We start from the raw sequence: 25,119 nt of genomic DNA, 5'->3' as shown, positions 1-25,119 counted from the left end.
GTTTTCCTTCTGCTGTTTGATTTACACTGGGTTGGTGTTGAAAAGCAGAAGACGTGGGAAGGCTGAGCATTCTGACCAGGTTCTGTTTCCACAGCCCAGTTGTACAGCTGGTCAGGACACACAGAAGTGAATTTAAAACACATTAACAGCGGTGAGTAAGATGGTTGTAAGAAAATATGAGACCTCAACTATGAAGAATTCTGGAAAGGCAACTCCTCTCAAAAGCTATTGAAAAGTTAAAACACCAAGGGTGGCATCAATGTTTGTAAGCTCAGAAACTCTCAGAGCAAAAGCACTGTTTTTCTTGTCATTTTTCGATGGTTTCCTCAGGTGCCCCTGGCCACGAGGCTTGCCATCCTTAGAAATGTCTTTTGTGGGGACACTGCTGACCCTCAGAGATTCACACAACAGTCCATTAGAAGTCACTAGTGGTCATTGGCTGGATTAGAGCTCCACAGCCAGGGCTTGGCACCGTGCTCATGTCCAGTGCTTGAGAGCAAGCAAACAAGACAACAAAGTTTGATGATACTTGTAGCACCCAGGAGTCTTCTAAGGGGTGAGGTCAACGTGATCAGTAAGGTCGATTAAAACTCACACCTGGAGAAAAATACGCTATCCATACGGACTTTGGGATTTAAACATGAACTACAACCGAAGGCAGACACTCAGTGTGTGACAGGAGACAAGTAGCCCAAAGCTATGGGGAGGATACTCCCGTGGCTAAGGCCACTTCCAGTCCCACCTGCTGTCGTCCTTCCCGGGGTCATGGTGGTCATACCTCGTCTCCTGCCTTGTCCACACCTTGTCTGACTTCCTCACATACCATTCTCACCTGGCAGTCACGGCATCAGCTGATAAAACACACATATTACCAAGCCACTCCTCTGCTTAAAACCCTCAAAGGTTTACCAACGTAATTAGCAAAACAAACCCAAACTCCTTATCAGGACCCCAAGTATCTACAGGACCAGCCCTGCACGCACTGTTTGCACATATCCATTCCCGTGCCCTCACTCTCGCAGCCCAGCCCCGCTGGCCTCTGGCTGCAGCTCAGACCAGCACTGTGCCCTCCCAGGGGACACACTTCCAGATCGTCTCGTGGCTCACTCTTCCCCATGTTTGCATCTTGACTTACATAAAGCCTTTCACACGTGTGTAGTCAGGTCACCAGAAAATAGGGAGAACCCCTTCTTCCACGCACATACTTCAAGCATGGGTTCCCCATGGGGGCTGGCTCACACCCTTAGAAGAAATCTCTTTTACAGCGGACCTTCCTGCCCATCCTCCGCCATGGTTCAAACATCGCAGTCACAGAAGGTGCACTTTCTGGGCCACTCACTGGGTTCAGACTGTTGGAATAGGAGCCTCCTACTTCCTTAGCTCCAGATTTGCCTTCCTGAAACTTTCATCAACTCTTTGGGAGTTGTGCCCTACGGCCACCTAGACTCCACTTCACTTCCTAGGACAGTCCTTCAACGACTGTGAAATTATCATCTCCCATGAGCCTTTGTCCTCCATGCTGAAGTCCCTAGACAACTCCATTCTGATGTCATGTCCTCACCTTCTGAAGCAGAGGTCTCAGAAACCATGACAGTGATGCAGTGCGGAAGCCAGGGCATGGTGGGACCGGCTCCACATGGAATATGAACCCCGGCCTGTCACTAGTGTCACTGCCCGATAGGTTTCCTTAGAAGGACATTCACTTCTGAGCACAAATGCACCAAGTGCAAAGTCAGTTGTTTGCTATCCACAAAAAAATTCAATGTAAACACTATACCGAAATCCAATTGACACTAATTTTAATCCCGTCTAAAATGGGCCAGAGTAAGTACCAGCACCATCCAGATATACCAGGAGACCTGGCTCAGGTAGTGGGTGGGACACCTGTTTGTTAGGTGACACAAATGCAGCTCTCGTCCCCCACATACGAGGAGAAGTACTCAGCACTGAATTATCAATAAGGCATCTGGATACTCTTCAAATTGAAGAAAATTGCCAAGATGCAGAAATAGCTTGCTTGTAAAGCTGAGTTCCTAATGGAAAATGAGTTTTACTCCAACTGCCCAGGGTCCCAGGAGTACAGCCACTCATGCGTGATGAAGCATATTGTGAGGAAATTGTATCTTAGTGTTTGCTCTCTTCTCATTGAATGGACTGAGATGGGGAGGATTTGTTTTCTTATATTTCAGCAAAGCAAACAGACTTAATCAGATTAGAATGGAGAACTCTTTTATACTCTCTCTTTCTCGCTCGCTCTCTCTCTCTCTCTCATGAAATTTGCAGAGTAGAGGGTTAAATCTTTAATCTTTAAGATGGTTAAAAACTATATCAAGAAAATTACATATGCCTTGGCAAACATGCCAAATAAGGACAAAAAGGGCTAAAACACTAAGGGCATGGAAAAGAAATACAGATACACACAGCTTTCAATTTCCAGAGTGCAGTTCTGCTCGTCCAAGGGGTATCGTCTCAGGTCCATCATGCACGCTGCTGTCGTCGTGATCCTGAAACACACAGAGTGAGGGCAGATATTAAAGGTGGGACGAGACAGGTAGCAGGAAAACTGCTTCTAGATTAGGGGCCTCCAAGTAGGACCCCTTCCCTTCTCCAAAGCATACCTGATTAAACGTATCTCACGTTACAGACTGAATGAATAAGTTTTCAGTATACTGTAGGCCAGCTTTATCAAGAAAAGCAGCACAAAACTTTAAATTCTATAAAATTATTCATGGAGTCTTCTTGGCTTTGGATAACCAAGGGCAGAGAAAAGGGTTTCTCAGGAAGCTCTTATTGTCAATATTTGTCCTGCCTCCTTGCCTAGTGGCTCTCTCCAGCATTTATAGCACAAAGAAAGTGTACAGAGGTCATGTACATATATATAATTTTCTCATCATATATATGACAAGTTGGAAATATAATATGGAAAGGGAGAAAATAAATATCCTACATCTCCTCCTGCAGTAAATATCACAATGGTGAAACGGTATGTAACCCATTGTGGGATAGGGTAGAGTTTCATAGATAGTCCTGTTGTTATAAGGGATATATTCCTGAAGATACATTTAACATCATACGTATGAAAATCCAAGGAATCAACTTGAAGGTTATAAGGGGAGCCTTATCCCCAGCAAGCTTACAATCCTAGTAGGAGATCTCTGCCATCTTTGAACACCGTCCACAACTGTCCCTGTGTGTCCTTTGCCTGCAGGCTGACGAGGAAGCCTGAGTCGCAGAGACCCATGGCTTTCAGCATGTTGAAGGGTTTCCACTTTGTCTTAATTAAATTAAGCTTGTGAGATGTACTTTGGTGTCAGCACTTCCATTTTCAAATTTCCACCAATTATAAAGAATAATAAGGCAGATGCAAACTCTTCATGTCGTTGCATAAATGCAGACTTCTCTGGGAGGTTGCTATGGAAACGTCACTGTTGGCTGGTCAGGACCACATCTACTATCACAGACATTTGCCTGAAATGTCCACTCGTCAGCCGAGGTATGAAAGGACTCCAGGCAGAGTGTGCGACCCACCCTTACGGTGAATCATTAGGGCAATATTGGGGCACCATCTCTTTCCCCAGTTGGCCAAATCTCTTACATTCCTGGTCAACGTCAGAGAGGCCAGATTACAAAGTCCTTGAGCAGCTTTCTCAAAGGCCATCCAGAACTAAAGCAGAACTAAAGCAGTTCTCTTCCTCTCATTACCGCCATGTAAATGTTTCACGACACTTAGAACACTCTACAATTGGAGTGCCTGTCTATTTGTTGACAAGCAGACCCCTCGCCCTTCCTCAGGTGAGCCCAGGGCGGCAGGGCTGTTTCGCCTGTCCACAGATACCCCCACCCAGTGCCTAGGACAGCACCCACATGCACACAGCAAGAGTCCCATAAAAACTCATTGAACAAAAAATGACTTTGAGAATATGGGGACTAGGTATAAGCTGAGTGTGGGACTCAAAAAAATTAATGTGGAAAGAGAAAGAGGTATCTTGGCCCTTCTTGGCTTTGATCCTCCCAATCTGAGGGCCAGAGGGGGACACCTGCCCTCTCAAGCACTCCCATGAGGCGCTCTGGCCTTGCAGCGTTGCTGACCCTCTGAGAGCCTTCATGGGCTCACTGGTCAGGATGCCGGGGTGACAGCCCTGCATTAATAGCCAAGCAGTGTCTGTGAATTCTTCTGCTGCAGAATGAATCCTGAGCAGGCCGAGCTCGATAGCGTCCATTGCAGCGCCGATCACAGAGGAATGCAGCCACCAGTGGAGTCCTGTCTCTCTGATCACAATCTTGTTGAACTAACGGGACACAGGAACATGTTAGCACCACCTCAGGTGTGACTGGCTTGCACTGGGGAGGCCAGAAGCTCCAAGAGCTCTGAGTTGTAGTCGTATCTAAGGCTGCAGGGTACCAGCACACCTGGGCTGTTGCCGTACAGGTAACCACCTAGCCCTGTGCAACTGCTCTATGGTAACTCATACTCTTCCTTCCTGGCGGTAGAAGCATCAGTCACTTTTCCGGGAATAGGAACTCAGATGCTGGGATGAAGGAGCCAAGTCAAATGACCCAGGACTGAGCAGTCTTCTAACACAAGTGCTTACTATTCAACGTGGAGAAGGCACAGGACATAGCCTGCATTTAAGTTATCCCAATTTTTTTGTTTGTTTTACATGAAAATATGCTCACAGAACTGTCCGAAGTTCCTGCTTTGCAGACTCGATGGGGCTGTTGCTGGAGAGGTCGCAGTAAGCTGACTTGCTGGCAGCCCTGTGTCTCCCCGCTCCCAGCACCCCTCTCTGCCACGCCATTTGCCGTTCTTCTCACTGAAGAGCTATCTGCTCACTCTTCGAATGTGGGCCAACTTCGTGACTTGCTTTGTCTGACAGAATGTGTAGAAGTGACAGTGTGCCAGTCCCAAGCTTTGTCCCCTACAGGCATCTGTGTTTCCGGTCTCCTTGTGTGCCTTTGCTGTGAGGAAGCCATTCCCAGATGAGTCTGGTGGCCCCAGGAGGACGGACATGGGGAGTAGGAGGGCAGGACATAGGCGCCCACTCATGCCTGCAGAGTCCACCCACCGCGGGGCTGTGTGTGAGCCGGCCAGGAGTAGAGATGCTCGCTTACCACCAGACACAACGGCAACGAGCACGGATGTCATCTGACCTGGAGGCTTGCTAGCTGTTTGTTACACAGCGACGTGGTGGCGATAGATAACAGTACCACCAAGCCGGGTAACTGCACACATAGACAAGCACGATTATCTATAAATAAATGGGAATCATCACCTGATGCTTCTCAGGCATGTCACAGACAGCGAAGCCCTTAGTAGGCAGCATTTTTCTAAAACAGGAGTGCTGGCTTCTATATTTCAGCAGGAATCCATTGTCATCTCAGGAATGTCAGTCTTGGTGAAATGAGAATTCCCATCAGGAAAATGACACAGGCCGTGCGGTGCCCCCTGATTGCAAACACTGTGCTGATACAGCAACACAAAGGCCGCAGCTGGCAACAGTGCTGGGAACCAAAACCGAGGGAACCGTGTAGGCAGACCCCAGAGCACCGCCAGGACACAACTGTTAGGTGGGTGACCGCAGACGTCCCTACGGAAAGCAGCACAGGCTCAGCCCTCTGAAGAGGGGGGACAGAAGAGTTGGAAAGAATCAGGAAGGTGCTTTGGTGTCACCAACCATCGGGATCTAACAATGGCACTTGTGGGGCCTTCACATCTAGAACTGTATTGTTCCAAACTAGCCACGTGGGACTATTTATATTTAAATTTTAAATTGATTAATTTTTTTTTTTTAAATTCCAATCCTCTGATACACCAGCTACATTTCAAATGCTTAGTGGCCACGCGTGGCTGGTGGCTACCATGTCGAACAGTAGAGATTACAGAAAGCCTTCATTACCACAGTTAAGTTCCCCTGGAAAAGGCTAGAAAAACAGCACTGAGCCAGACAGAATGAATCTGGCCTTGCCCTCTAACCCAGCTCCCAGCTGTGCCTCCCCATAGCTTTATGGGACAGAACTCCTCATCTGAAACCCATCTCCATGGTAGCTAGAGACGCATATCCGCAGGGCATGGAAACCATGCGTGCCAGAGTGGAAGATGTCATCCAAAACTATTCCCAGGTCCTCGCCTTGCGTCTATGTTATGGCCTCATCAGTGAAGCCCGCAGTCCGAGGGGAGGACCAGACCTAAATGAATAGCAGTCAGGCATAAGAAATGGAGCACTTTGACCTGACTTTCAGATTTATACCCTAGGGGCTAAAGCTTCCAATGTAATATTGAACCTGAAGGGGACCAAGGCCACCATGTACAAAGTCTCCTGAGAAAACCACTTTGTCTCATGGATCTGTCCCACTTAAGGATAAACACCGTGAATAAAACAGATGTCTTCTATGAAAAGCATGGAAGTGTAGACAATGAAACTTGAAAAATTTGGAAGATACGCGTCTGGTTGTCAAAAGGCATGAATGTGGTCTGCTCTCTTTCAAACAGGAACGGGCAGGCGTGAGGGAGGAAGAGCCTGAGATGAAGGCATAGATGGACAGACACTGTAAAACCCAGGAAAGAATGCAAGGACCCTAGCCGCAGGGCTCATTGGAAATTTGCGCTGGAGACAGTGGAATTGACACAGCTAAAATCATTTCACGACGTGGGTGACTTCTTAAACTCCAATGGGCTCACAAGTCCCTGGGAGATCTTGTTATAATGCAGGTTCTGAGCAGAAGGTCTGGATGGGTCTGGAATTCTGAGTTTTCCAGATGCTGCCACTGCTGACCTGGAGACCAGGCTTACGTAGCGTGTAAAGAAGAGGGCAAACCTGTAAAACCTTCCTACGGGCAGACGGCAGAGCTTCGAAAGCAGAGAGAAGATGGTATAGAGGAAAATGGGTATGAAACTGAGCTTTATTAGACAATCAGAGCAAAAACAAACAGGACACAAGTCAACAAATTAGAATTAAACATGAAACGATAAAGAATTATTTTTTTTAATTGGGGTAAAATACGCATAATGAAATTTACCATTTTTGCCAGTTTTAAGTATACAGGTCACTGGCATTACGTACATTCACACTGTTGTGCAATCATCACCACTATTCTTAGCCATAAGTTTTTTATCATCCCAAACAGAAGCTCTGTACCCAGTAAACAATAACTCCCATTTCCCCTCCCCCAGGACTTGGTAACCTCTATTCTACTTTCTCTATGAATTTACTTATTCTGGGTACCTCATATAAGCCGAATCATATATGTGTCCTTTTGTGCCTGCGTTAGGTCACTTACCGTAATGTTTTCAGTGTCCATCCATGTTGTAGCAGCTGTCAGAATTTCATACCTTTTTAAGGCTGAATAATATTGCACTGTGTGTGTAGACCACATTTTGTTTATCCATTCATGTGTTGATGGACACTTGGGTTGTTTCTACCGTTTGGCGATAGTGAATAATACTGCAATGAACATGGGTGGACAAATGTCTGAGTTCCTGTTTTCAATCCTTTAGGATATCGGATATACACTCAGAAGTGGCATTGCTGGATCATATATTAATCCTACCTTTACCTTTTTTTTTTTTTTTTTTAAAGATTTTATTGGGGAAGGGGAACAGGACTTTATTGGGGAACAGTGTGTACTTCCAGGACTTTTGTTTCCAAGTCAAGTTGTTGTCCTTTCAGTCTTAGTTGTGGAGGGCGCAGCTCAGCTCCAGGTCCAGTTGCCGTTTTCTAGTTGCAGGGGGAGCAGTCCACCATCCCTTGTGGGAGTCGAACTGGCAACCTTGTGGTTGAGACGCGCTTCAACCAACTGAGCCATCTGGGAGCTCAGAGCAGCTCAGCTCAAGGTGCCCTGTTCAATTTTAGTTGCAGGGGGCGCTGCCCACAATCCCTTGCGGGAGTCGAGGAGTCGAACTGGCAACCTTGTGGTTGAGAGCCCACTGGCCCATGTGGGAATCAAACTGGCAGCCTTCGAAGTTAGGAGCATGGAGCTCTAACTGCCTGAGCCACCGGCCGGCCCTACCTTTATCTTTTTGAGGACTAATCATACTGCTTCCCACAGTGGCTGTACAGTTTTATATCCCCACCGGCAATGCATAAGGTTTCCAATTACTCCATAACTTTGCCAGCCATCCTAATGGGTGTGTACTGGTTATTTCATTGTGGTTTTGATTTGTATTCCCTTAGAATATGTTTCACATGTTTATCGGCCATTTGTACATCTTCTTTGGAGAAAAGTCTATTCGAGTCTTTTGCATATTTTTGAACTGATCATTTTTGTTGTTGTTGACTTGCAGTAGTTCTTCATATATTCTGAGTATTAACTGTCCTTATCAGATACGTGATTTGCAAATATGTTCTCCCATTCCATGGGTTACATTTTCACTCTGTGTTCTTTGATGCACGGAAGTCTTTAATTTTGATGTACTCCAATTTAGCGTGGTTTTTTTTTTACTTTGTTGCCTGTGCTTTTCATGTCATATCCAAGAAATCATTGCCAAATTAGTTTCAGGTGTACAACAGAATGATTAGACATTTATAAAACTTATGAAGTGATCACCCTGATAAATCTAGTACCCATGAATAATAAAATGGTAATAACTACATATCTATCAACAATTACTTTAAATGTAAATGGATTAAATGTTCCAATCAAAAGATAGAGTCCCCCTATGTCTTATAGCTTTATAGTTTTAACTCTTTTACATTTATATTTTTTGTCAATTTTGAGTTCATGTTTGTGTATTATACAAGGTACACATCCAACTTCATTCTTTTACATGCAGATATCCAGTTTTCCCTGCACTCTTTGTTGAAAAGATTGACCTTTACTCATTGAATAGTCTTGGCACCCTTGTCAAAAATCATTTGATCATACATGTAAGGGTTTATTTCTGGGTTCTCCATTCTATTCCATTGGACTGTGTTACTTTCACACAGTTTTGATTACTATGGTTTTGTAGTAAGCTTTAAATTAGGAAATGTGAGACCTCTAACTTTGTTCTTCATTTTCAAGATTGTTCTGGATATTTGGGGTCCCATGCAATCCCACATAAATTGAAGAATTGGGTTTTCCATTTGACCAAACAATGCGTTGAGCTGTTGATAGGGTTTACACTGAGTCTGTAGATCACTTTGGGTAGTGCTGTCATCTTACCAATATTAAGTCTTGCAATCAATACACACAAGATTTCTTTCCACTTACTTATGTCTTCTTAAAATTTCTTCAGCAATATCTTATAGTTTCTAGGGTACAAGTCTTTTGCCTCCATCATTAATATATTATTCCTAAGTATTTCATCCTTTTAGATGCTACTGCAAGTGGAATTGCTTTCTTAATATCATTTTTGGAGTGTTCATTGTGAGTATCAAAAATACAACTGATTTTTATATGTTGATTTTTAAATCTACAATTTTGTTTCATTCAGTTGTTTTGATCTAGCAGGGTTTTTTTTGGGGGGGATGCATGGAATCTTTAGGTTTTCTACATAGGATCACATCATCTGCATACAATTTTATTCCTTCCTTTCCAATTAGAACAGATATAGCAGAAGCAGGCAGATTCAGTCTTTCACAAATGAATATGATTTTAATTCAGAGATTTTGACATACAGCTCTTATCATATGGGGAAGTTTCCTACTCTTCCTCCTAGTTGTTTGCACATTTTTACCATAAAAGGGTGTTGTATTTTGTTAAATGCTTTTCCTACATTAATGGAGATGATGGTGGTTTTTTTCTTTATTTTATTAACATCATTTTCCTATGTTGAATCATCCTTGCATTCCATGTATAAGTCCCACTAGGTCATGGTGTTGGTTGTTAAATTCAGTTTGCTAGAATTTTGTTGAGGATTTCTGCATTAATGTTCATGAGGGATATTGGTCTGTGGTTTTCTTTTCTTGTAGCGTCTTTGTCTGGTTTTGGTATCAGGGTAATACTAGCTTCATAGAATGAGTTGGGAAGCACTTTCCTCTTCAATTTTTTTTTAAATGAGTTTGATTTTGCATTAACTGGAGTTAATTCTTCTTTACATGTCTGCTAAAATTCATCAGTGAAACCATTTTTGGGGGCTTTTTTCGTTGGGAGGTTTTTTATTACTGAGTCAATCACCACACTGGTTATCAGTCTGTTCAGATTTTTCTTTCTTCGGGATTCATTTTAATGGTTTGTGTGTTTCTAGGAATTTGTCTGTTTCATCTAGGTTATCCAATTTTCTGTCATGCAATTTTTCATAGTATTCTCTTATAAACCTTTTTATTTCTGTAAATTGGTAGTAGTAATGTTCTTTTTGTCATTTCTGATTTTAGTTGAGTCTTCTCTGTCTCTTTTTTAGTCCATCTAATTAAAGTTTTGCCCATTTAGCTGATCTTTCAAAGGATCAAATTTTGGTCTCATTTGTTTTTCTACATATTTTTAAGTACTCTCTATTTTATTTATCTCCAATCTGCCCTTTATTATTTTATTCCTTCTGCTAGCTTTTGGGTTTAATTTACTCTTCCTTTTCCCCCCAAGTTCCTTAAGGTGTAAAGTTGAATTCTTTTTAATGTGTCTACAGGTATAAATTTCTCTCTTAGCTCTGCTTCCGAATATCTCATAAGTTTTGGTATTATTGTAGAATGTCTATTTCTCCTTTTAATTCTGTGAATGTTTGCTTCATATATTTTGGAATCCTGATGTTTGGTGCATATATGTTTATAACTGTCATATCTTCTTAGCGAATTGACTCATCAATATATATGGTGTTCTTTGACTTAAACTCTGTTTCATCTCATATTAGTCACTTCAGCTCTTTTGATTTCTATTTGTGTGAAATATGTTTTCCATCTTTTCACTTTCAAAATTATTTGCATATTTAGATGTAAAATAAGTCTCTTAGAGATAGCAGATGGATCCTGTTTTATTTTTTAATCCATTCTGCTCTTGTATGAGAAGTTTAATCCACTTATACTTAAAGTAATTACTGATAAGGATAGACTTCTGCTATTTTGTTATTTGATTTTTGTATGTCCTATCGCCTATTGTTTCTTCGTTTCCTCCACCTATGTTGTCTTTCGTATTTAGCTGATTTTTTTTTATAGTAACATGTTGTTGTTTTTTTAAAGTTGCTTTTTTTTTTTTTTTTTTTTATTGGGGAAGGGGTACAGGACTTTATTGGGGAACAGTGTGTACTTCCAGGACATTTTTCCAAGTCAAGTTGTTGTCCTTTCAATCTTAGTTGTGGAGGGTGCCGTTCAGCTTCAAGTTGTTGTCCTTTCAGTCTTAGTTGTGAAGGGCACAGCTCAGCTCCAGGTCCAGTTGCCATTGCTAGTTACAGGGGGCGCAGCCCACCATCCCTTGAGGGACTCGAGGAATTGAACTGGCAACCTTGTGGTTGAGAGCCCACAGGCCCATGTGGGAATCGAACCAGCAGCCTTCGGAGTTAGGAGCATGGAGCTCTAACCACCTGAGCCACCGGGCCGGCCCCTATAGTAACATGTTTTGATTCCCTTCTCATTTATTTTGTCTATTTTCATTTTGGTTACCATAGGATTATATATAACATCTCAAAATTATAATAGTCTAATTTGAATGGATATCAGCTTTGGTTTAACTACATATAAAACCTCTATTCAATTTGCTTTGCACATCCCTATGTTATGATGTTAAAAATTGCATCTTATTACAATTGTCTACCTAGTAACATAGATTTGTAATTATTTTTATGTACTTGTCTTTTAAATCATGTAGAAAATAAAAAGTGTAGTTACAAACAAAAATTTAAATAATACTGGTTATATTTACCTTCATTGGAAATCTTTACGTCTTCATTCACCGTCAAGTTACTATCTAGCACCCTTTCATTTCAACTTGACAGACTCCCTTTGTCCTTTCTTGCAGAGCAGGTGTAGTGGCAATAGAGTTCTTCAACTTTTGTTTTTCTGGGAATTTATTCATTCCTCCTCTGTTTTGCCAGATATAGAATTCTCTCTTGACAGTTTTTGTCTTTCAACACATTAAATATTTAATTATCCCACTGTCTCTGGCCTCCAAGTTTTCTAGTGAGAAAGTGGCAGATAATCTCTGTGAGGCTCCCTTATACTTGACGAGTTGTTTCATCTTGATGATTTCAAGATTCTCTCTGTGTCTGTGGCTTTTCACAGTTTAATTGCATGTGTCTTAGTGTGGGTCTCTGGTTTTATCCAACTTGAAGTTCATTAAGCTTCTTGGATTTGCACATTCATGTTTCTCATGACATTTGGGAAGTTTTTGGCCAATATTTCTTCAAAATAATCTCTCTACGCCTTTCTCACTCTCATCTCTGGAGACTCTTATAATACATATTTTGGTGCACTGGATAGTTTCTGATAAGTCCCTTTGGCTCCAGTCACTTTTCTTCAATCTTTATTCTTTCTGTTCCATCGACTCGATAACTTTAAATCGTCCTATTTTCAAAACTGTCTACTCTTTCTTCTGCCTGCTCAAATCTGCTGGGGAATCCCTTTAGTGAATTCTTTAATTATTGTATTTTTCAGCTTCAGAATTTGCTTGGCTCCCTTTTACAATTTCTGTTTATTTTATTTTGTTCATTTTATTCATATATCATTTCCCCAATTTCTTTTAGTTCTTTGCCCATGTTTCCTTTAGCTCTTTGAGCATAGTTAAGACAGACGATTTAAAGTCTTCATCTAGCAAGTTCAATGTCTAGCTTATTCAAGGATGGTTCCTGTCAATTTATTTTGTTCCACTGAATGGATAACATTTCACCATTTCTTAGCATGTCTTGTGATGTTTTTCCTTGAAAACTTGGCATTTGACTATTATTAGGTTGGTGCAAAAGTAATTGCGGTTTTTGCAATTATTTTTAACCTTTTAAACTTCAATTACTTTTGCACCAATCTAATATAATATTGTAACTCTGGAAATCAGATTTTCTCCTTCCCCTAGGGTTTGCTGTCCTTTCTTTCTTTCTTTTTTTCCTTCCTCCCTTCCTTCCTTCCTTCCTTCCTTCCTGCTTTCATAGTCTGTTTTGAGATATTTCTAAACTTTAAAGAAAAGACTATTCTTTGTCAAATAAAATCAGTAAAGTCTCTGTTCCATTAGTTCATGTTCAGGTAATGTTTTAACAAAGATTTCTTTGAACGCCAGGAGCTAAAAAACGAACAAATGAGACAGAATAGCCACCTTTGCAGTCTTTGCAGACTGACCCTGTGCGTGCACATTCCTTCGTCACTTAGCTAGGACAGCTCTGAGCCTAGGGACCAGCCAAGGTGAAAACTTGAGGTCTTCTCAGGACTTTCCCAATATGTCTTGCATGGGCAGATGCATGGCTTTCTAAATTCACCTGTACATGTAGCTGCTTTTGAACGACTTACTTTCCCAAAGTCTCACCCCAGCTTCTCCTTTGGGCCTTAGATGATCTATTTTATATTTCTGCCCAGAATCTCTTCCCCTGCCTAAGTGTGGGTCCGGGCTTCCGCCTGTCCAAGACCAAAATCGCCTGTGCACCAGGGAGGAGAGGGGAAATGGCAGGTAAAAATGTCACGAAAATTTCCTACTGTTTTGAATATAGCTTTTCGTTATTTGGCATTTGGTTGGTTCCTGTAAACTACGGAATATTTTGCAGAGCTCCTGCCATGTTGGTTCAGATAGCTTCTGTTTGTTTCCTGATGGGTCTGTGGAGAAACACGAGCTCGGAGCTTCTCAGTCTGTCATTTTGCTGACCTCACTCCCCAGTAGAGATCTTTAAAAGCAAGAGGAGGAGGATGTTTATAAAGATAAAGATGAAATTAATGAACAGAATTATGATGTAAAATCAAAGGCTAGCTCTTTAAAAATATAAATAAAATAGATAAATATTTCTTGGTGCTACTTAACAAAATTATAAATGAAGAAGAGAAAAGAACAATGTGTTTTATAGGACAATGCATATGTACATGCCAATGAATTAGAAAGTCCAGGTAGGGGGCCGGCCCAGTGGCTCAGGTGGTTGGAGCTCCGTGCTCCTAACTCCGAAGGCTGCCGGTTTGATTCCCACATGGGCCAGTGGGCTCTCAACAAGGTTGCCAGTTCAACTCTTCGAGTCCCGCAAGGGATGGTGGGCAGCGCCCCCTGCAACTAAGATTGAACACGGCACCTTGAGCTGAGCTGCCGCTGAGCTCCCAGATGGCTCAGTTGGTTGGAGCGCATCCTCTCAACCACAAGGTTGCCGGTTCAACTCCCACAAGGGATGGTGGGCTGCACCCCCTGCAGCTAGCAATGGCAACTTGACCTGAAACTGAGCTGCGCCCTCCACAACTAAGACTGAAAGGACAACAACTTGAAACTTGAAACTGAACAGCACCTTCCACAACTAAGATTGAAAGGACAACAACTTGACTTGGAAAAAAAGTCCTGGAAGTACACATTGTTCCCCTTCTCCCCCACCCCCCAAAAAAGAGTACAGATAAAAAGGACATTTTCCTGGAAGACATGAATTTTTATGATTGGTACAAGAAGAAAACATAAAGAGACCAGTAGGTATAATATCAGACATTGAAGCTGTGAGTGCCGGGGTGGAAAATATCATTCAAGAGCCCATTAAAAGTACCATTCATCTATAAAAAACATTTCATACTAAGTATATATTTATGGGTTAATTCTTTAAATACTTACTGGAACGTTAATCCTTTTAAGAGTAGATATTTACCATATAATATACTCTATTACAGAACATATAAAAAGAGATAAATCTTCTTGGTTCATATTATGTGAAAACGCACAAGGAAATCTAAAGGCAGATGTTCTCTGTCACTTTGTTTAACAGAATCCACGTGGTATATATCACAGATGCATGAGACGGCCCTTTACCACCCCACCATTGTATAATTTACTAGGGAATTTCAGTGAATTGTTTCATGGTTCTTGGAAACTTCAGCCAAGTTATGATGTTATTAGGGGTAAGAGTAATGAGAGAGGGGGAACTAACTTGGGAATAGATTTCTTGGGAGAGTTTCCAGCCATGCCAAAGGGACATTAACTCTTCCAGTTGGGACTCTAGAAGGAGTGGTGCCTGCTTCACACTTGGCAAAACTAAAGCAGTCTCGATGTGGCAAGATAGAGGAGAATGAATGGGAGTGGGGTTGTTAGACTAGAAATGCAGGCACATTTCCTGTGGATCACACATGAGCTACGTGGGAAAAAATGGAGGATCTGGAGGTATCCTCTATAACAAGGCTGCCTAAGTGGGTAGAGAGATGGAAGATGACCATGAAAGATGGATTCCTCCAGCTAAGGAAAGAATTACAAGGGACTCCACAGAATAAAATCATATTCTACCTTCCACTCCCCCCAACCACCAGTGCCCACCAGTGATCAAGGGACCAGTTGCAGAGAGGTGCCCAGTGGTGGGAAGCTCTGAGAAGAGTCACTTTTCAGTATCTTCTAAGTCCAGAGAGTACAAGGCCACCAAAAAATGGTACCAGTTCAAGTAGAACTTTTCTTATTTTCTTTCTACCCCCAAAATAAATCTTCAAAATGGGAGGAGTCACACGTCAGCTATCAAGCTGGGTTGGGGAGGGGTAGAGAAGTAGAAGCAGAGCAGCTGAGAAGTCATCTATCTTCCCTTTGCCACTACAGGCCTCCAGCCTGAAATAGGGCTGGGCTGTGGGGAGTGAAAATATTCATGCTAAATCTGAATTTAGTGTTAAACACTGACTTGAGAATTCCCGTGTAACATAAAGATAGAGAAAGGACTATTACTGTAATACTGGCCAAAAACCACAGGAGTTCTCCCAATTTTTATCCAAGGCACTAAAACAAAACTGCATTATGACTAGATCGCAAGGTATATTTATGACTGATAAACTGGTTGTCTAAGGAGTTTTAAAAGAACAATCGTAACTTAGCCATGGGTAAAGCAAATTTCTTCTCCTCAAATTTTTAGGAGAATTACCCATCATGATAAAATAGGATTTGTCTCGGGAATTCAAGGATGGATCAAGGTAGGGAATTAATACATCATAGTTACAGGTTAAACAAGAAAAATGATCATATAAATGGAGATTGAATTAATAAAATCTATTTCTATTTCTGATATGTAAGAAAAGTAATCTAGGGCCAAGCATCAGATTTATAATTAGTTGTTGAATATAAACTCCATGCATTGGTGATATCTGTGTTTTCAACTCATGACAGTTTCCAGAAACTTATTGACAGTCAAAAGGCAATATATGTATATATTAGAAATAGAATAAATGAATTAAATAAATAAATTAGAAATAACAGTGTGCAGTATCTCCTAGTTCTTCATTATAATAGGAGTGCTTCTTGTGCCCCACTATGAAAGATGATTTGTACTTATAGTTCAATGTAGTTATGACTCATTCTTTTACGTCCATTAAAAAACTAATATATATAATATATATATAAAATAAAAAAAAATATAATATATATCAAATATATATTAGTGGGGGCAACCGGATGGCTCAGTTGGTTAGAGCGCAAGCTCTGAACAACAAGGTTGCTGGTTCAATTCCCACATGGGATGGTGGGCTGTGCCCCCTGCAACTAAAGATTGAAAACAGTGAATGGACTTGGAGCTGAGCTGCGCCCTCCACAACTAGATTGAGGGACAATGACTTGGAGCTGATGGGCCCTGGAGAAACACACTGTTCCCCAATACTCTCCAATAAAATTATATATATATATATATATATATATATATATATATATATATATGCTATCCAATTAAATTTGAATGTCAGATAGACAAGAATAATTTAAAATATGTATATATATATATATATATATATATATATATATATATATATATTAGTTTTGTAATGGAAATAAAAATGAGTCATAACTACATTGAACTAAAAGTACAAATCATCTTTCATAGTGGGGCACAAGAAGCACTCCTATTATAATGAAGAACTAGGAGATACTGCACACTGTTATTTCTAATTTTTTTTTTTCATTTTCTGGAAGTTGAAATGAATGTAATAAAACAGGAAACCAAAATTAAAACTCATGAAAATGAAGATTAAAAAAACCCATCATTATAACCTACATGATGGCAAGATTAAAATCCTCAAGTTTATTAACTAAACTGTTAGAAATAGTAAGAGATTAGTTAGGCTGGGTATGATATTAGATAAATTTGCATAAACAAAGGTAGCTATAAACAAATAGATCGATAGCTTTCCCACATATCAGTCAAAGTCAGTTGGAAAAATAATGTAAAAATGATCCCATTCCTGATAGTACCACACTTATAATAAGCAGGAATAAACTTATCAAGAAACTAGTGGCCTGACTATGAAGGAAATAACAGTACTTAACTAGAGCCATGAATGAAGATATAAATTAATGCAGATGTGTCATGATCATGTAGGAGATATTGACTATGGTACAGTGAAATTATGAAATTTAATGAGCATAATTCCAACCAATAACTCAAACTTTTTTTTTTTTACGAATTTGATAAAACAAATGATTCTAAGTTATGCAGAAGAATAAATGGGCAAATATTAGAACAAATAGCTACCCATTCAGGAAGAGAAAATTGAATACCTTACATCGCACACCAAGAGAAATTCTGATAGATTAAGGACTAAATGGAAAATATGAAAATATAAGTACTACAAAAAGAAGAATTGGAACTTAAAGTTAATCCTCATACAACATTTTTTCCTTTTACCCATCTGGCACTGCTCTAGGCTTACAGGGCAGAACAATAAACAAGACAGAAGCAGTTCTTTTCTAAGAGTTTATATTCTCATGGTGGCTTCTCCACCATCATGGATGGAAACAGAGAGTCAATAAAAATAAGAAATGCAATAAAATGACAAGATAATGTCAAACCTGGATAAGTGCTATGTTAAAAATAAAACAAGATGATGTAATGGGAAGGGGAAGATGATCAGAGCCGGATTCTCGTTGTGGAGGTGACAGATGAACTGTCTTCAATTGTATAATTACATAATGAGGTGAAAAACAGGAATATCTACTAACAAAGTATTACACCTGGCAGAGCATGTGCAAGGCCCTGAGACTGGGGCAGCCTGAAGATTTCCAAACAGCAGAAGGCGGCATCCTGGAAGCATGACGAGGGAGGAGAACAGTGGTCAGAGAGGGGTTAGGACTACAGGAACCAAATCCATGAGTAGTGAAGGACGCCAAGGAAAGCCGACTTTTCAAATGATTAGGGACCTGCACTGTCTATTTTGAGGGAAGAGAAGAGTGAGTAACAGGCATGTCAGATGTTCTCTTTGTTAATGGGAAGATAAAGAAGTGTCTGTGTTTTCAATTAAAGTATGAGGTGATGTCATCAAATGAGAGTGAGGAGGACGTTTGACATGAAGGTGTCAAAGGGGCTTTATAAGCAAGGGAATAATGAATGTACTTGGGATTGAGATTTGATGAGCCTGAATTGAAAGTGAAACAGGTGATTTTCTCCAGCGTTAAGGGATAAAGAAACCAGGTTATTTATAGTAGCCCTAAATAATTGTAAAGCCCAAAGCAGGTGTCACAACCCTAAAACTAATGTGCAATTTACTGCTGGTGGGAGTAAAAATTGGCATAATCCTTTTTGGATTATGTTATTTATTTATGTAAAAGGAATTGGGAGACCCTGACGAAACACGAGTTTGGGAATCAATCACGGGCGCGCTATTCATCCTGTGAACATCCATCTTTTCTGGGGGAAAAGGTGTTTGAGCAGAGCCACTGTATAACATATAGTTTGGGAATAAGATGGTGGCACAACCAAACAGGTGACTTGATTTGAATCTTCTGAAATAAGTTCTAGCTTCATTTCAACACTGCATTCCACCTTTAAGAATGGGAATGAGAACTTGAACACTTGAATTAATTTTTAACAGCAAGTGGGAACTTTGCAATATATTTTCCAGCCCATTTTGCAATAAGCTTCTCAGGTTGAACATGGCTACATTGTTTTGACAAAGATAACTTAACCTCGGGCACCCAGGCACTTTGGGGAGCTGACCAAACACGTTGTGCGAGCCAGTTCCTAGCATCAGAGAAAATGTCCAAAGACACGGAAAGCATGGCCTGAAGATCATGTTACAAAGTTTCCTCAGTGGCGCAAGGTGAGACATTCGATGACATCCAGTGACCATTAGACTGGAAAAGGAAGATGGGAAGACAGGAGAGGGACAATGATTGCCTTCTCACAGAGCAGTAAACTTCGGCCTGGCGCCAACGGAAACAGAGAAGCTTGACGGGAGCAGGATGAGGACCTGTGAGACGCTCACTCAGCCAGGACACTCGAGCTCCTGAGAAGGTCGTGGTGCCCAGGAATTCTCAGAGGGCCCAGCTGTTCCTTCAGGATGGTGGGCAGGGCTCACCCAGAGCATTAGCTCACATCACATGGTGACATGGACGTGGGCAGCAGGCTCGGTTCACTGTCGTATTCAGCCAAGCTCTAGCCTGTGCTCAAGGTCCTGTCAGGCCAAGTTCAAACTCAAGGGGCTATCACAATCACTGAGAAAATAGTTCATGATTTAAAACGACCTTGTATCACTGAAAGAACACGGTCACTCTCCAGGGTTTATGTGAGCACGATGGACACTTTTGCAGCGTCATCACAGTAACAGATTCATGATTTCCCAGAATAAGACTGAGATGACCTACAAACCTACGTCATGGGCAGCTCACCCACAGCCAGAGAGCTCTGTCTGCCCTTGATAAAGCAGGGCCCTCACTGACCCTATACAGCCACGGCTAAATGGCGATTGACCTACCAGCATGGACTACTACAGCTGCGTACTCAGGGCTGAAGCCAACCCCAGCACCCAGGGGTGAGAAGAATTCGACCCTAAGGTCTCAGGCATAGAGCCAGGCCACCTAGTATCTCAGGGACACAGCCAGGAGGAACGTAACCTCTGCTGGGTTGGACCCCATCGGCAGGTGCACACAAGGAGAATAAAAATCCCAGTGCTCCATACGCCTCCCAAGTCCTTAGCTGCACTGCCTGGGCCTCCCTCAGGCCCAGGCCATGCACCTATTGGCCAGAAGGATACACTGCATCTCTGGGATTACACACCTGGCCCATCCCTTGCTTGCCACATCACCAGCATGGTCCCGTGAATACAACAGAGAGGGGAAGGAAGGTAGAATTTGGGGCAAATGCGAGAATAAAAGGCGTCACCAACGTGAGAGCTCAGCTATTTGTTATCAAACACACACTGGTGTGCATGTGTGTATGTGTATGCAAATATCATGGAGAATATATGCAAATGATGTGCAGTTCTCATAGAATAACACAGAATATGTATATACATGAATTTAGTAACATTATCAGTATTTTGAAACACTAATGTTTTTTGTCCAAAAATTCAAGTTACTTCAAAGTCAAATTAATCTCTAGCTACGTGTGCTTTTTAATCTAAAGGCAAAGATTTCTAGATTAGCCAGTTTCGAAGGGATCTGACGGCACAGAGGAGCTGCTAAGCTCATGTGCGATATGGTGTCTGCTGTTCGTAAATGTTCTTTCCGAAAGCTTGCCCTGGTCCACGTCGATCTGAAGAGTTGTCTCAAAAGTACGACACTCTAAGTAAGGATCTAAGGAGGATATGGAGACTACATTTGAATAAAAACCGCAATTTACTGAGAAGTCCATTTACTGATTTAAGGCTGTTTGAGATGTATAATGGATGTACACTTTTTACAGGGCTTTGTTTTTGTTTTGTTTTTAGGTTATTGTACAAAATTTGTTACTGAAAGTTTCTCATAGCTTATTACTACATTACTATTTAATTGTTATATATTAATTTGCAGGCAAAGTATTAGCTAAAGATATGGTTTTATTCTGTTGTGTTTTTTTTTTGTCACTCTTGCCTGTTTATGGTGTTAAATCAAATACTTTTAAATAGAGTTTGGAAATTTATTACAGTTCTTCCATTTATAGCATATCATTCTGTCTGTGATGGTCCTAATGTTTATGTTCCTTAAAACTCAGATGTTAAAATCCTAGCCCCCAGCAGTGGTGGCATTGAGAGGGGAGGGCTTAAGTCCTGAAGGTGGAGTCCTCATGAATGGGACTGGTGTCCCTTATAAAGGAGACCCACATAACTCCTTGGCCTCTTCCACCACGGGGGGACACAGCAAGAAGGTGCCTGCTGTACGAGGAGGAGGGTCCACACCAGACACTGAATCACCTGGCACCTTGATCTTGAACGTCCAGCCTCCAACTCTGAGAATAAATGTCTGCTGTTTATAAGCCACCCAGTCCACGGTATTTTGTCCCAGCAGCTGAAAGGACTAAGACACTATCCCAAAAGGTTTCAAGCTCTTCGCTTTTAATGGAGACATAGTCACGTACCCTCTCTGGTAAGAAAATTTAAAAAAGAGAACTCAAAATGCAGAGAACTCAAAAAGCAGGTTTCGTTTAAAAGCCAAGAAGGCATAGCCTAATTTTTATTAATATTTGCTTCCCCACTACAAACACACACACCCCCCACACACTATTCAGATTTTTTGGGGAGTGGGGCAGCTAAATGAATGACATGTCTCCTCATTTTATGCTCACATGGTTTCTGGGTAATTTTTTATACCACTGATGTCCCTATTAGAACCTCCAGAAATTTACCACCACAGCTCTCATTTCTGGGCAAAAAATACAAAATGCTGAAAATGGCCCAAAGAAACATCGATCTATCAAATATATGGTGATGGAAGGAGAACTGACTCTGGGTGGTGAACACACAATGGGATTTATAGATGATGTAATACAGAATTGTACACCTGAAATCTATGTAATTTTACTAACAATTGTCACCCCAATAAATTAAAAAACAAACAAACCATTAATCTAGACTCTGCACAGTAACACCATAGCTCAGTTGACATGTGCCACTTTTTTTTTGTCTTACAGTTAAAAAAAACTCTGATTTTCACTAAAATTTTGAGTCTTGTTCTCTATATTGCTGTTTTTAGAAAGTTACTCAACACAGTCCACTTTAGGCAATGTTAAATTATTCCCTTCACTCATCTCAAAGCTCGGAAAGTCACAGTGGTGTGGATTTAGATGTATATTGTCATGATTCCACTTGGACCTGCTCACTCAGGTACATGGCTGTGGACTCACAACACTTTGAGATAAATCCTTCCTCCAAGACACCCATCTGTGTCCCACTCAAGACTGTGGGTCACCCCAGGAGGCCTCAAGGGCACTTTTAGGCCAGGAGATCAAGAAAGACAAAAATCAGTGTAAAAGGAACTCAAGAGACAAATGATTTTTAAGAGCACCATTTAGCAAGCGGCTAATATTCACAAAGCATCATGGGAAGGCCTGATGGTTTCCAGGGTAACCAAAGAAGCCCAGGGCCTCCTGGGGGCTCCAGACAGCAGTCCAGTTTCCCAGCAGGAAGCCTCCCACTCAGTCATTCCCATAAATATACAGCCACCACCTCATAAGACTCCGTGGAGACCATAGCCTTATCCGTATAACAAAACGTTTTTTCCAACTCTTCCCCCCTCCCCCTCCCCAACTCTGCAGATGGCTTTGGGAAAACTTTCCTAAAAGCTTCCGCAATGTCAGGGCAATATTAGCCACAGGACTTTGTGGCTGTAACATGGGAAATCCATCCCTAGGGAGTTGGGTTCTCTGATACGCAGCCTGGTTCTATCAAAGCAGCCCCAGGAGGCTGAACCTTTGCTCAATGACTATTTATAGTAATAGTAGTGCCCCAAATCTTACAAGGTTTCTTTGTCTGCAAAGCTCAAAGTGTTTCACGGCTGTCTCCTACTTAGTCTGAGGGCGTGGCCTCACCTACTCTCAGCACGTGAGACGTTCAAGGCCAGCGCACCACACAGCCCTGAGGGGCACACAGACCTGAGCCCGTACAGCACGGTGCCATCCGGATGCAGACGGATCATGCGGTTCTTCACCGTCACTCCGTGCACAAATGACTTTTTGTCATTTAAGAAATACGTGTCAGGCACCCACAGCTGGTCAGCCACTCGGTTGTCGAGCGTGAGGTTGAGAGGGATCCCAGAATAGGCGAGTCTTTTATCTCTCCAGTATTGTTGGAAATACATGGTTAATGTGTAATCCTGGGGACAAAAAGAAAAGAAAGCAATTAGTCTGTGTGCAGCCACAGGCGAATCTGCTCCACCATGGGCCAAATCCAGGTTGGAATCCAGGAGAAGTGGGCATTATTTTCGTGCAAGGTAGGGAACAGTGGTGACTTGCTTGTGCAGGCAAGGACCAGGTTTCATAGGCATATGTCACGTCTATCTATAAGTGCTCTGTTTTATTTAGGTCAGAACCAGACTGAACAAATTGGCATTTAAGAGAAAACTACACAGAAATGAACGCCCAAAGTAAAAGGTCATCTGGCAGGGATGGTTGCTGGCAGGGAACTTGAGTGCCCCTGGAAGGGTCCCTGTCAGTCCACCTCCCGCCAGGCAGTCATATGCCTGGACCACCCAGGACAGACGAGCAATACCTATGGGACTCTCCACTGTGAGCCGGTTCTGTCCTCTGCCCTCCCCAAGGGCAAACACCCACTGCAGGCACATGACCTGACCTGTGAGAGGTCTCTATGCCTCGTCCATCACATCGTCTTTTGCTTCCAGATTGCCATGGCCAATTCTGCACTAACTGGGCCATGTTATCACCTTAAGGGGATGACATACTCGTGTAGGGCAAATGGGAGGCTGACACTGAAGCCAGATGTGGGAGGACAGAGACGACCACAGTGCGGCCCCCACATGCTTGCCAACAAAGTAAGCAAATATCTGGGCAGATGGCCCGCCTTTTGTTTCTACTTTTGGTTTTGTTTTTGCAAAGTCGGTAGTACAATAATGAAGTGGAAAAGAGTCAAATCAGAAGCTGAGTGTGGAAATTCTTTTTCCCCCCAATTTTTGTTCTTTTTGGCAATCACTATTCAAATCTAGAATGATCAAGTGTGAAAACTTAGTAATAGTCACGGGACATCCTGAACCCCACTGTAGAAGGATCCAAGCTGAAAATCCAAAGGTGAGTGGGTGAACTGTCCGACCAGGGCAGGACAAACCACTGCCGTTACACGCAGGAGATTCTGAAGTCACACTCGTGCCTCAAGGAGCCTGCAAACACCCTCGCTCTGTGGGCAGTGGCAGACAGGATGGCAAGTTGGTTCAAGAATCCATCCCAGACACAAGCCGCTGACATCCCACCCAATATTCCTCGTCTGCCCTCCCAGGGCAGCAACAATGCTGTTTATCACTGATCTCAAGGTACTGGAACACAGAGGCCTATGACACAAGAAAGAGCGCATCTGGGCGCTCATCTCCAGCTCTTCACAGGCCAAGAGGTGACAAAACCAATACATACTCCACAACTAGAAACAAAAAATATTTTAAGCTATAGGCTCATAAAAAAATCAGAAGACAGGAAGCAAGAAAATTCCAATGGGCTGGGGAGTCTTTATAGAGGTTTGAGTGGATGAGAAGAGACACAGGAATTTTCTGCAGGCTCTTACCTGGCAGAGCCCTCCTACCCCCACCATCAACGAAAGAGTCCCAGAGAGCAGGTGGCACTGATGCTGCCCCTTCCTCAGCTAGGGATCAGGGAGGGGCATGGAAATTCACATGGGGATGGGCTTTTACTGTGTGGATGGCAACACCGGTCAGCTTGGTGTTGCTGGAACTTAGGGTACAAGAGGGGAAAAGCACAGGGCGATGGACAGGCTGGACTCCTCGGCCGTGAGCAGAAGGTTGAATGAATTGAATGGAGCTGAATTGAATGTCAGCTCCAGAGTCAATGAAAGCCCAAGGGTCTCCAAGGAGCGAATGACATTGAAGTAGGAATATTTCTCTGTGAGCCCCCAAATGAAGGGGGACTATGTCTCTGTGAGTCCCCAAATGATGTAAGGGACTTTGGAGTGAGTGAGTGCGGGGATCGTGTCTCATGAGACTGAAGAATGGAAACACAGACCCAGGAGAGGCACAGAGTTTTAAAAAGAGGATAGTTTATTGAAAGCAAGGGGTCAGAGTTCCTGGGCGGGAGGGGGTCCCGAATAGGGGTGCCCTGTGACTGAGGCAAAGCTCTTCCTTTTATACCTTCCCTTGCCTGTTTGGGGAAGGGGAGCTGTTTGAAGAAGGGAACTGGCGCCTTCTAATGAAATTCGCCTTCTAATGAAATTCATCTACCAGGTTTGTTGGGCT

At 42.2% G+C, this 25,119-nt stretch overlaps 1 protein-coding gene across 4 annotated transcripts in view; it reads right to left on the bottom strand.

The window, feature by feature from the left end:
• The window catches only part of GABRB3 (gamma-aminobutyric acid type A receptor subunit beta3), a 167,170-nt gene that overhangs the window by 39,457 nt on the left and 102,594 nt on the right, over positions 1-25,119 (bottom strand). For all 4 annotated transcript variants that reach the window (XM_074317239.1, XM_074317238.1, XM_019753228.2 and 1 more), the window contains exons 4-5: positions 22,802-23,022; positions 2,422-2,504 (exon numbers count right to left, since the gene is read on the bottom strand). In XM_074317239.1, coding sequence (XP_074173340.1) covers positions 2,422-2,504; positions 22,802-23,022 — 304 coding nt within the window. The remainder of the gene's footprint in view (positions 1-2,421; positions 2,505-22,801; positions 23,023-25,119) is intronic.

The sequence above is a fragment of the Rhinolophus sinicus genome, linkage group LG13 (assembly GCF_036562045.2).
Source record: "Rhinolophus sinicus isolate RSC01 linkage group LG13, ASM3656204v1, whole genome shotgun sequence".
Taxonomy (NCBI): Eukaryota; Metazoa; Chordata; class Mammalia; order Chiroptera; family Rhinolophidae; genus Rhinolophus; species Rhinolophus sinicus.
This window is presented reverse-complemented; position numbering and strand designations above follow the sequence as displayed.